This window comes from Dermacentor andersoni, chromosome 11, assembly GCF_023375885.2.
Source record: "Dermacentor andersoni chromosome 11, qqDerAnde1_hic_scaffold, whole genome shotgun sequence".
Taxonomy (NCBI): Eukaryota; Metazoa; Arthropoda; class Arachnida; order Ixodida; family Ixodidae; genus Dermacentor; species Dermacentor andersoni.
Genome location: NC_092824.1, coordinates 49,937,027 through 49,950,274, shown reverse-complemented (window position 1 = coordinate 49,950,274; position 13,248 = coordinate 49,937,027). Strand labels below are relative to the sequence as shown.

General features: G+C 51.4%; 1 protein-coding gene across 8 annotated transcripts in view; it reads left to right on the top strand.

Annotated features, from left to right (window-relative positions):
• heph (polypyrimidine tract-binding protein 1 heph) overlaps nt 1-13,248 on the top strand; it is a 157,308-nt gene that overhangs the window by 45,922 nt on the left and 98,138 nt on the right. For all 8 annotated transcript variants that reach the window (XM_050167797.3, XM_050167803.3, XM_050167801.3 and 5 more), the window contains one exon: nt 9,693-9,737. In XM_050167797.3, coding sequence (XP_050023754.1) covers nt 9,693-9,737 — 45 coding nt within the window. The remainder of the gene's footprint in view (nt 1-9,692; nt 9,738-13,248) is intronic.

Below are 13,248 nucleotides of genomic sequence, written 5' to 3'. Positions count from 1 at the left end.
GCACCCTTTTTTGGGGGGGGGCTCCTTTGTTGGCCACTCCGTGCACGTTCAGGGGGACGCGAGACGATGCGCGTGCGTAAGTGAAGCGGTGTATCCGCCGTGAATATATCCGTCGGGGCGTCATCGGCAGTCGCCGCGATATCCGTGGCTCTCCGTGTCGGTACCTAGTTCCAGCTGACCTCCGTGTACCACCCCTCCCCCCCCCTTTTTTTGTTTCCTTTTGTCCTGTTCAGCCTTTTCTAACTATTGCCGCTACGCGCTCTCCTCGACGGTTGCGGCAGCCTTTTTGGCCCGCGCCTCTACCCTGCGCGTGCGCTGCTTGCCCAAGTGGTTTGCGCCTATACGACCTCTCGTGCCTCTTCTTCGTTTATTAATTTCTTCGGCGACCACACGCGCTCTGGGCCAACCGCGCCACGACTTTTTCTATATCCCCCCTATCTAGCTCCCTAAAAGCGGAGCTGTTGAAAGCGTTTTGTACGGCAGTGGTGGCGTGGCACGCCTCTGTTGTGTGCCTCGTACTTTTTATCATTTCTCCTGCGCGTGTTTTCTTCTTACAGCTCCGCAACTCGTCGCCTTCTTATAGCGCTTCCCTCGAGCGAGAGAGAGAGAGAGAGCAAGACGTGCGCCCGCGTTGATATGATGCAGCCGACTCCTCCGTGCCGACGTCGTCCCCTTCCCGTGCTCCTCCTCTGCGTGCCTTGCCCGGGGTGGGGTTAGCTCAATTAAGTTCCTCGGCGGTGGTTGCACCAGGCTCGCTTGGAAACTTCGACGCCCCCCCACCCCCGAAAGGGCGCCTCGTCGGCTCTCGACTCTGGCCACGTGGCCAGTGTCTTGTTGTGGCATGCCGCGCCACTCGGGACTACAGGGCACCCCTGGCTCTCGGCATTCGGCGCGCGGCACACCGTGGACGCGCCGAAAGTTAGTTTCGTAACTCGCGTCGTGATCGCGAGCTCATCGTTGCGCGGGCGGCGTAGCAAGTCCGCGAAAACGGAACGCGAATGGAGAAGAAATCAAAAGGCCGCTCAGTCGGTATTTTTTTTTTTGTTGGTTCGTTAGAATCGATGTCCAGTGAACGTTCCGCTACAAGAGTTTTTAGGATGCAGGGGTAGCTCAAATAGGTACGAAGGAAATGCCAGGCGGCTGCGTGAGGAAGCTGGCTAACCTTCCAGCACCGGGAGGCCCTCTCTTGTATAGGTGATGTTCAGTACGTGGCGTTCTATCTGGAAGAAGCGCTTATTTCCCCATTACCGTGAAGCCGCGGATGCGCGAAGGCGAGCTTTCTAATTCTTTTTTTTCTTTGCCCCGCGGAAGCGAGCGCCATCTGGTGGTACTGTAAGGAACGCAGCGGCGCGCGTGCGCCGCTGTGATTGGTTGGCTCATTCGGTAACGGAACAAGTTGAAGCAGGCCCGCAGGTCCTGCGGTGAAACCCGGCGAGGTTCCCAAAGCTTGGCTTTTAAAGCCCCCTATGTCCATATGTCACGTGGGATTATTGAATACATGAGTCATGGGGCTACTTTTTCAATTTTTTTTTATTGATGAGTTTGGCCCGCCTACTGGTCCACCAGCGCCGGCATGCGACACTTTGGTCCTACCTTAGCTCATTTCAGAGCCTAAAGGAAACCCGCTTGGCTTTTACGTCTCCGTGTTTCTTGCGGCACGGGGCACCGCTAAAAGGATTTTCGCGGTAGTCCCAGTGTTACCGCCTGGTATGCTAAAACAAATTGATGCTTGGGCTGGTATCGTTCGCAGGGCAAATAAGTGTGTTATGACGTGGCAGGCAATGTGTTTTCCGAGTGCCTTTGTTGACGTGCAAGGCCGGACGGTAATGCCGAAAGGCGGCAGGCGACGCCACATCGTAAATCTTGCACCTCTGTCTTCCATGTTGCCTCATAATTCCGACACCCTCTGTGCGTATGTGTTCGTAATGTGGCAGACGTCCTGTAAGGCTTTTCTGCCCTTGTTGCCGGTCTTCTAAGCAAGTTAATTTTTCTTTCCTCGTGGCTGCCCGTAATAAACTTCAAATTTCGACTCCCTTCGTCGATATTTTGGTACTCGGCTGTTGGCACTGAAGCATTCCCTGTGCACCTAACTCGTAATGACACGGTGGACGTGTCTACACGGGCTTAATTTTCTAGAAGGCTTTGTCTATATTGATGGGCCCCCGTGCGTAAAAGGATTGAAAGGCCAGGATGAGACGGCAAGATTGAAGGGAACTATTTCGACACGCATACAACGGAGCGACGAGGTAAAAGTTTATCCGTGTCGTAGTTCGCTCGTGGAGTGACTGCCTCGAGAGCGTCACCCGGACCCGCACACCGGCACTGTTAGGCGAAGGAAGTTTCCTCTCCGCAATAATTAACTTTTGTTTTTCGACGACGAGTTGAATGAAAGTAGTTTTGAAACGTCATTTGTAGGTGAATCGCGGTTGCCGTTAAGCGTACTCTCGGCAGTCGGCGTAGCGGTCGACCGGCGCCGTAATATGCGAGTGGACAGTCTCGCTTCCGGTCTCTCGCTGTGTCGTCCCCCTTCCGCGCATTCCGCTCCATTGTGGAGGCGCGGGCCTCTTCCTGGCGGAAGCCGACGGCCTTGTCCCTCCATCCGGGGAGAAGAGGGCTCTGTGTCATCTCTGCCATCGCGTTGGCGCGTTCCGGGGCTCGCTTTCGCACCGTTATCCGCGACTCCCCCAGTGCATGTAGGCCTGGCGGCCGGCCGTTTGATGGTCCGGCTTCCTTCCGGCACTCGCCCGGTTACCCTTTCATGGGGGGCTTGCGCGACCCCGGAAAACCGAAAACAAAAAGAAGAATCGCCGAGTGGCATTCAGCGTCGTAGCCGCACACGCGCGTACTGCCGGAATGATCGTCTCCGGTGCACCGATCGCACCCGGGCCACTTCCTCCTCTTGTCGTTAGGTTGTCGCGGACAAAAAAAAAAAAAAAAAAAAAAAAAAAAAAAAAAAAAAGAAGTGGTTGCAGTCCTGCGCTCTTTGTTGCATCTGTTTCCCCCTCGTTTTGGTCCTTTCATATCTCGTCCCGATTCGATGGTACGACATGACGCGGTGGGGGTGCTGCGTGCGCGCGCTGTGTACGTCGCACCGCAGCTGCCCCGCACCTGACCCGCTTCGGGGCACCGTGCGGGCAGGTGGGCCGACGCTGCGGTGTCGTGGTGGTGGCTGTGGTGCCTATTTGTTTCGCGTCTATCTTTTCTTTTTTCTTTCTTCTTTTTCTGCCGTGTTTGTCGCGCGCTTCGGTCTCCCCGTACAGTGCGCCTCTACGTCCGCGAGGAGGCACGCTCTTTAATCTACTGTTGTCCCCGCACGTGTTTCTAACAGAACACTGGCTGTTGCCGCAGTGGTCTAGGTCTTTGCCGCGAGTGGTTAGTGAGTGCCCCTGCGCCCCACTGGGAGGTCACGCGGCGTTTCGCAGAGGTTGTGTCAAAAAGAAAAAAAGTTTGCCGAAGCCGTCGAACCGGGCGCAGTCTATAGTCGACGAAAAGGCAAGCCGAGCTTCGACCAGCGCTCGCCATTTGGGATGGCGGGAGGTGGTGGACTGGCGGATTTCGTCGTGGCGGTTGGTGCACGCTTTCTCTCCTCTTTCTGCCTGCAATTCTGGTGTTTGTCTCTTTAAAGTGAAGGCTTATTGTGCTCTTAACCGATACCGGCGCTCGAGCCGATGGACTCGCCCGCAATCGCCGACTCCCGCTTATTTTTTTTCGCGATCTGGGTTTACATCACATTGCGCCAGAATCTCGGGGCTCCAGTGTTCTCGCGTCTCTAAACCATCGTCACGGAGCTGTCGCGGCGGAGAATGGAAGCCCCGCGCTCGTTCAGCGACAAACATGCGCATCGTGGTCTAGCTCCCTGGTTCCGACAAAGCAACGATGCAGCGTGTGGAGGGCCTTTCGCAGCTGCGCGCTCGCCGGCGAAGCATTGATCGCCGAGAAAGGAGCTAGCTGCTGTAACGGTGTGCCTGGAAGAGACGTGCGTACGGCCACGTTCGCACCAGCGCCAAGAACGCTTTTCGGTCACGTGGAAGCTCCGACGCTTGCGCGTCGTGCATTCACTTATGGGCGCTGTCTATTGGCTGAGACGGGGGAGGCAAATGGATTCTGGTGGAGTTGGGTCGCGTGACTAAACAACTGCTTTAGGTCTGCTCTCCTGGCGCACAGCTAGCTGCCAAGCGACGGCACCTTTCCGCATCAGCTGTGCGTTAAGATGGTACCGTCCTCGTCTCTCGCGGACTGCAAGGTTTTGCATATGTGACGTGTCCGTATAACTATGCAGCTTTACGGAACCCGATCGACGCGGACGGTATCCGTGACGATGTCGGGGGGCGTCTTGTGGAGGTTTGTTCAACCACAGAGTGTGTGAACACGTTTCATGGGGCTCTCGTCGGAGAAAAAAAAAAGAAAAGAAAAAAAAAAGAAAACTATGCATTTCTCACTACGCTGTCGTCGACGCCTCTTACAACACCCAAGTGTGTAGCGCATAGCCTGGGAAATTGACAAGTCTGTCACCGTCCGTTTGAACTTCGCGTCAACCAGACGGCACCACCATTGCTGGTACTCGCGTTTCCTACTCGCAGCCTACTCGTACGCGCCAACAACTCACTCGCGTTCGCAGTGAGTTCCCACTCAACGACACCCGCTCATACTCGCGTTCAGCCCCCCTACCCGGCGATCACGCATACACGCTCACTGTCACCGACAGTCACGTTGTTAAACGCTCGCATCCTCTCGGACTCGCCGTCGCTGGTTTTCGTCCGTACTTCCATTAACCGTTAACTCCTGCTCCTCCTCACCACAACTCACTCCTGTTCGTAGACTCGCGTCTTCTCACACCTTTGGTCACTCGCCAACGCTCTGATGTGACGCCTGTGAAATGATAGCGGGGCAAGTCGGCGTTCTCTTGGATGCGAGTTCGCCGACCCATGTTCTTTGCAAACCACTGCAGTATAAACGGCATTACGTTTACGAACAAACTGAAACGTTCGTTCAGGCGCCGATGGCTGGAGCTCTGGCTCCGAGTTCGATTCGCGGCAGGAAAATGTTGCCGCACACTCGCTTTTCGCGGCACGCGTTTTTTTCTTTTCCCCGCCCACTTCTGGACGGGCTATTCCTGACTCACCAGGAAGCGGTGGTCGTTACCCTTCTGCTTGACGGCACTGCTACAACGCGCGGTTGATCGTCTGCTGCGGTTGTGCGGATGTGCGGTCTGAACACGCGTCTGCTGCTGCGGCCGTGGAGTTCCGATTTCAATGCGCATGAGCAGCCGCGCAGGTTTTTTTTTTGTTTCGTGAGGCCTTCGTGCGCCTGTTGTTCATCGCACGCGCCATGGGCATAAGTGCAGACTTTTTTTTTGTGTGTGTTTTTGCACGAAAGGGAATTTCTTTTTCTGTCTATAATGAAACTGTTCCTGATTCGATAGCGCCGTTGGACTGTTCAAACAGTACCGCGATATCGTGGTCTTTTGGTTTTGCCGGCCGGTGCTAATCGTGGTTTGTGATTTCTGAACGCTTCGGCATGTATCGTGTGCCATTGCATGTACGCATTTAATCTACGTTTTTCTTTTTTTTTTTTTTAATTCCTTGCCTTGTCCTCGCTCTGGTTTCCTACGATGCAGCCATACCAACTTCCAGTCTTCAGCTTCTTGAGCTTCGTTGCAGTGCTCCGTCATATAGCCCACAATTTATTCGTTCGATGCGCTCTTCACTACGTGAGCTACTTTGTTCCACTTATGGTCAGTTCTTTCATTGTCACTTTCCGATATGGCCGAATCAAAGGTAATTATTTGTCGTGCTCCCGGAAAATTGTGGCTCCATAGCGTGATTGCGTGGTCGACAGCTATATATTAAATACTCTAAATGCCGTTGTGGCGTTAGAGGGCATTAGAGAGGCAGTGGTACAGTTATGGTACATTATGTCAGACGCAAGTCTTGGAACGGAGATTGATCCGGTTGATGGCGATGGGGGCGGGCAAGTGATTCCATTCTGATGGCGTCTTTTGCGCAAATTAATGAAAGAACAGGTTGGTGTGGCAGCTTGGCTTGTGAACTTTAGAAGCGATGATCAACACGTGATGAGATGTAAGATGGCGCAGCAAAAATACAAAGAAACAAGCATGTTCTTGAGATCATGGTTGGCGAAAAAAAGATTTCACGAACACGGGGGGGCCGTTGCACGCCATCCTGCTTTGGTTCGCGGCAATCTCCGGCAAACTCGTACTTGGCGTCGGCGCTTTCCGTCAAATCAAGTGTCATGCCCATTCAGCGAACCTGCCGGCGTTGTCGAGTCTACGATTGCCGGTGCGAAATGGGTGTCTTTCTTTTTCTTCCTTCTTCTTTTTTTTTTCTTTTGTTGTGCTTTCTTGCGGCAGGAAAACCCGATATCCGGCGACAACGGAGGCGGGAAATGCGTTTCTTTCAGGGACGTTGAGAGAGTCACCTGAACGATTCTGCGCACATCCTGTCGGTCGTCGAGGTAAATTCTGCTTCGCCTTTAGGCATCTGCGGTACGCGTATGGGGACCTGTGCTTGTTTGTGACCGTTACTTCCCACCGTTACGGCGACGCCAACGACTGGAAGCGCCTCTCCCCGACTTTTCACCTCCTGTTCTCACACAGCGCTTTGCGTTCGTTGTTTGTTTGGTGTGAGTGTGTGTGTGTGTGTATGTGTGTGTGTGTGACTCCGTCAGCAACCGGATGTCGTTTCGTGGTAACGCCGTTTCGTCTTTGATAATTGAGGTTCCCCCACAACGTCCTGTCGCACCGTTCTTGGCAGTCGTTAAACGTTTTGATATAGCCCTCGAATTACAAAGATGTCACTTTCGATGCCTCGAAAGCCCCACAGTTTGAAGAATTCTTGAAAATTATTTCTTTTTTGGCTAAGATCTTTGGGTTTCTTGTTTGCACATATGAGTCCCCGAGTTTTGTGCAATGCACAAGTTTAGCGCTAGTCCAATCTGGCTGCAACTCACTCAGCCGCCGCATCTTAAGGGCGGATTGGTGGCCCTTTATGCGTGTACTTTATTGCTTGTATTGTAAGAACAAGCTTTCGTGCTCTTTACGACCGTGTATTGTTTTCGACTTCTGAACCGTGCGTTGATTTCAGTCCCCGAAAATGCTTTGTTAGGGCCCTTGAGGTCTTCAAATGTGCTTGTTTTTTTGTTTTTTTTTGCGTGCTTGTTTGTTTCCGTAATCTGCTACGCCTCTTGCTAAAATCGTAACTCGGCCCGTCGCTTCCGCGAAATGTAGAATAGCGCATTCCGTAGAGGGAAGTCTCATGCAACGTACGCTCGCTCCGTCGCGGCCGACGTCAACGGCCCCCACGCCTAGAAGCTGGTCATTGCCTTGAGACTCGCCAAGGACGAGTTCCTCGAAATCCGCGCGGGGGCGCCCTGCCGGCGAGTATCTCGGAGTCCGTGCGTCAACGGCCTTTGCCTGTGTGAGCGACGCTGAGGTATACGCATTGGGGTACTTGGCGGCACCATGCCCGCGATGACGTCACAGGCGGCTGGGGAATACCTTTGCGGGGACCCCCGCTCCCTCTTGGGATTGGTTGTGTGTGCTTGGAGTTGCTCGCTGGCTATCTGTACATGGTTACTCATGCGCTCGTGAAACGCAGAGGTGATTATTTTTAAAAATAATTTCAACATGCGCCCCAGTTTAGCAAAACTTATCTTGCTGTAAGTCACTGGAGCAAGTTCGAGAAAGGTCCGCGAAATAATAGTTTAATGAACCATTGCCGCCAGCTTACCGAGTCTTTCTGAGAACATTTGGAGTGGTTTGCAAGTCGAAGTTGAAAGACGGTCGAAGAGGAGTCAGCCTAGATAGAGGCTTGGCATTCTGCTTCACATACGAGATTACTAGAGGTGGACGAATATCTTTTTTTTTTACTCGATAACGAATAGTAATTATCGAATAGTCGGAAGCAGACGCCTGTATTTTCAGCATAAATATTCATTTTGGGATAATTAGGAACCGTGCGTGTACTGACTAGGGCAAAAAGGAGAGCTATCGGAAACAAAGGGCCAGTTTTAAAGACATCACTAACTGCCCATAGACAAAAAATCACGGATAGCTTCTCAACGACTTGAGAGCTTAGTTGCAAACAATTTCTTGAAGCTTTCCAAAAAGGCTAAGTGGGTGCTTAGAAAAAAAGAAAAAGAAAAGATTGCCAAAAAAGAAGTAACGCTACTGAAGGGCATCTATGCCGCAGAAGGCATGTTAAAGGGCACGTTGCAAGAAAACCATACTGACTTTAGCGGAAGAGATAAAGCTTCTACACAGCTGGACTTCCAAAAAGGCTAAATGAGAGTGCAAGCAAAAATCGCAGGTTCTCATGTAGGCCTCCACCGGGAAACTATAAACAAAGCTTGCATTACACATTTTATTTATTCATTTCTTTGATCTCACTTTTGCCGTTGTCACTTCCAAGCGATCCTTTGTTTAGTAGATGGGGAAAAGTTACTAGGCCTAAGCAGTTGGTTGTTGCGAAATATTTGGTTACTTTTCATTGTTCGAATATGCCGAATAGTTCATCTTCGAATACGAATCGAATATTGAGAATTCCACATTTGTATTCGACACTTTGAACATTCGCCCCCACCCCGAGATATTAAAGAAAAAAAAGTATTTGCCTGCGCGTGCGTATTGGGCGTTTGACAAAAACATATTTCTTAAAGATTGTCTTCGTTCTTACATCAAAGTGTTGGACGTGGTTAAAGGCAGTCAAAGGAAGTGAATTGTATGACAACGTCATGAAGCGTTTGGGACATTTTTGCAGCGGTTTTCAGCCGGTGTACGGCAACGCGGTACCGCATTGTCTCTGGCTTTTGGGTTTTCGCGTGTATTTACGAGACCAGAGCTGTTCGTTGGCTTGAAGATTGGACCTGCCTGTGGACATCTCGCTTACGAACACTCGACAATAGTGTCTTAGCACGGCGCCGGTGTAATAGCGTAGACGTGTGCACCGGGAAATGTTTCTGGAACATGCGCTGGTGGCGACGTCTTCTGACGATTCACTTCAGGTGTGCTGGACCTTTATCATAATTATCGATTTATCTATTGACGTAAACGTGTCATCGGCTACTTTTATCGCGAACATATTTTCGTGCCCTTTCCTTTTATCAGGAGTGAAGTCGCGAAGCATAATCCAGCACGTTATGATTGATCCCAGCGTCTCTAGATGTCGCCACGATCGCTGCTCTTGGTAAACACGTCTCCGGACGGTCCGGAATCGCAAGTTTCTGTGGCAATGAAGGGGAAAGCTACGTGGACTAAGCGCAGGCATGTCAGCGCTCCTGAAGGTAGTCCCAGTCACATTCGCGTTCAAGGTGATGAACACGAATGTGTTATTTACTACAGCACTTATACTGAAATTAGACGCATCACGCAGGGTTCATTTTGAATTTTTTTTACGTACATACATTTTTTTTTTCGCTTTGCTATTCCGAAACCGACGCAGGCTACGCTGATGACTCCGCCGGACTACTTGGCGCAGTAACACATGTGCACAAACTCCGCCCCTGTAGCTTTCTTTTGTTCCTTCGTTGCCACAAAGTTGTCCGTAAAGTTACGCGTTTTCTTTCCATTGTCGGCACGCCACCTCATTTCTGTTCTCTTGCACGTGCAACTGCTGGCGCGCCTTGGTTCGTTCGCCCCCTTTGTTTCATTATTATTTCTTTCTCCCCTTTTCCAGAACGACTACAACCACGCTTTAGCGCTCAAGAGAAAGCTGGACGACGTGAGTTTCTTTGTTAACTGCACGCTTATTACTTGCAGTTTACGCCTTTCTTTTCTTTTTTTTTTCCAGTCTGACCTGCTTTTCCTTTTCTATCCTGCATGCGCTCTGCGTTTCTCTTGGGTTCGCCATTTTCTTTTTTTTCTCAACCACGCGCAGCTGTCGCCTAAATAAGCCCGTGACGCTGAAGCGGGCACAGCTGTAATGTCAGCGGGGTTGTTGGCCGCTTTTTATGAAATCCTTTTTACACCCGGGGGAAAAAAGTGTCATTCATATACATGACGTGGATGAGGTGCTCCAGCAGTGCCTCAGTGCATCTGTAGTTTGCATTTTCTTGGCGCGCTCCTTGTGATCTTCCTTAGTCCTGTGGTCTCGGAGGCTATATCCACAGGTAGGACCATTGATACACTGGTAAGATACTTCATGCAGGAACAAGGTGAACGTCATCGATCGTGACCTTTATCTACACCAACGCTCTGCTTGCCCGACATCGAATGAGTCCTTATAAAAATTTCGGATGTTCAAAAGAGAGTTACTGCGTTATGTGAAAGAGAGCGAAGTGTTACTTCGGGAATAATGATATGGTGTGCAGCGCCAAATGGAAAAGAAGCAGTTCGAGCTTTCTAATCACCGTCGGGGTGGCGGCAACTGTCGTCGTCGTGCTGTGTTGGCTAGGCTCCCCTAACCGTCCCCGCCAAGTTTCACAACACCTTCGTCGCAGGAGATGCAGAGGCCAGTACTCGGGAGTAAATGCTGCTTACTCCTTCCGGTTTTGTCTGTTGTAGCCACCTTGTAATAAGCGTGTAATTGTCGGTTAGTTCTTTTTGGCTGTTAGTGAACATTTTTCTCGCCTTAGTTTGTACGAGTGCTTAGGCGCATGACTCAGATGTGAGCACCACCGAGCAACACTATAATGATAATGACCGCCCATGGCGGAAGGAGAAAAAGAAAGCAACCTGGAGGTCGTGCTGGGTGGAGGCGTGTCAACCGCTAATAATGGTCACTCGCTCGCGAACGTTTCCCGCTTCTCTCTCGTGCCAGTGACGCTTACATGCGCGTATGGCAACCTTAGGGAAGCCACGATCACTGTTATTGAAGTGGCATACAAGCACACGTCGAAGGGCATAACCATTTTCGCGGAGTTTACGTTCGGAGCCTAGTGCTTTCCGCTCTCTGTGGCGGCCGCTTTCAAATCGGCCCGCGCTGCCCGTGCGTTTTTTTAACGCCTCCTGCCGGACGGTGTTCTCCACAAAAGCGTCCTCTGGCTACGCCGCGAGTTTTCGGCTGCTGCCGCTAGATGGAGGCAGGCGTCCTAACGACGCTTTTGCCTGCCTCCGTCGTGTGTCGCCAGCGGCGCTTTGCTACGGTCTGCTGTGCATTTGATAGAGTAGTGCGCTCGAAGGTAATACGTCGCACATAAGTTGCGCGCGCACCGATATCGCACAGCTGCTGTCTCTCTCTCCCACTCAGTCACGCTCTACGGCCAGGGGAAGTTTGGGTGCTTTTAGTATCGGGCTATCGTTCGCGTATCCGGTTCGAAAGCTTTTTGTTTTTTCCTATCCATCCTCCTTATCTTTGTGCCGCGCGGTACGATGGCTGCTTTGGCATAGGCGGCCGGATGTGTGTTGCGCGAAAGGGGCTCCGCCTCTTTCTTTGTCCGGCCTAATGACTGTTCCACCACAGTGGCCCGAACGAGCCAACGGCTTTGGCATTCGGTGGCGTTGCTCGCCCGCCTGTTACGGATTGCAGGTCTCGTAATGAGCGCGAGAGAACGGGTCGCCTTTGCGTGCGGCGTGGTCGATTCTCTCCGTACACTCCGCGCGCGGATTTTTTGTTTTCTGTGCGTGTGTGCCTTCAAGGACGTGCACAAATGCGGGCACAGAAATAGACATTTTCAGAGAGCCACAAAAGTGCTGCTTTGGGAGTGCTGAAAGTGCCACTCGTACTTGACCTTGACCGAGATAAACGTTGTTGTGGCCGGCTTGCTTAGTGAACCTGGGGAGCTGACTTTCCTCATATGTGATGACATCGGGGCGCAAAGTTGTCGGAAATACCCGTAAGATTCGTCTCGAATAATCCCATTAGAACATAGTCCCATATAAAGCGCCGTATGTTTATGTGGAATTATTGGATATGGGTCTTGTAGGTGTTCTTTTTTCTTGATAAATAAGCTAGTTGATCAGCTGCGACCTTCAGCTTTTTCTCACCTGGTGCGTGGATTGTACGGCGCTAACTACCCAAGGCATCCAGCTTGCCGATATCCTTAAAAAAAGTATTAACAATTATATTATCCCAGTGGAGAATTACGAACGAGCTTCAAGGGAACCCCGCAGCCAACCAAGGAACAACAAATAAGCGTAACGTTAAGAGAGGAAACTCAACGCGTTAGCCTCTTATAGCAGCGTTTTTGATACGCTGGACCGAATTTTCAGTGGCGGATATTTCAGGTAACCAACTACTGGTTAATTACTGTGGTAAGGACGTTTTCACTTTGTTGTGTGTGTGTGTGTGTGTGTGTGTGTGTGTGTGTGTGTGTGTGTGTGTGTGTGTGTGTGTGTGTGTGTGTGTGTGTGCGTGCGCCCGAGTTCACTCCCCATAGCCAGAAATAAAGGGGAGCAAGTTCCAACTTTCATTGATGTTGAACTGTTTGGCCTTTACGGTGTTCGAGAGCAAAAGCGCGTACCTGATATTCTAGCATAGATTAAGATAGGCAGAAGTGAGAACTGGGGCTGGCCATGCAATGAGTAGGCTCTGATAACTGGCATACTAATTCAGCTGGTGCCATCGAAATGGGGGTAGACGCAGTTGGGGACGGGTCAGTTGTTTATTAGCGTCATGGGATGAGGACATTTTCGGGAATAAGCTGGAGTCGCCTCTCGCAATACGGGGTTAGCGTGGATAACGCCTTCGTCCTGCAGTAGACATAAAATTAGGCTGATGGTGGTAGTCGAGCCGGCGATGGTGATGCAGGGGCTTTAGTAATAGCTAGGGCGAATGAATCGCGGCTGTTTTGCGAATGGATTGCAGCATCTTAGCCCGTTATGGTCCAAGCGAGGCATTGTTTAATACTGCTAGTTATCAGTTACACGCGGTTAAGGGAGGCGGATGGTCGACTCGAATGCTGGTGGATGGATTAAAAACGTATTGTCCAGTCCGTTACTAGAGTGTTCAAGAAATAGGGGACGGAAAGTTCCGGCAGGAGGCCTAGTGTGGAGATTGGATTATTTGTGCGCGCTGAGCCGCGTGATTGCGCTATTCACAGGCGGCAGGGAACTGCTTTCTGGGACAAAAATAACCGCCTGTCGCGTACACGAGAATATGCCGGCGGAAATCGTTTCACGCGGGCACGTGGACGCAGTTACCGGTCTCGGAGGTCGCGGCTGTCTTTTTCTCGCTGCCGGACAGATGGCGCCACCGGTTCCAAAAAACGAAATAGCGCTGCGTGGCGAGAGGCGAAGGCTCAAGAAGGCGTCTGCTGGTGTTTGGCTTGTGCCAGTTTGTCTTGTCCAGCAGT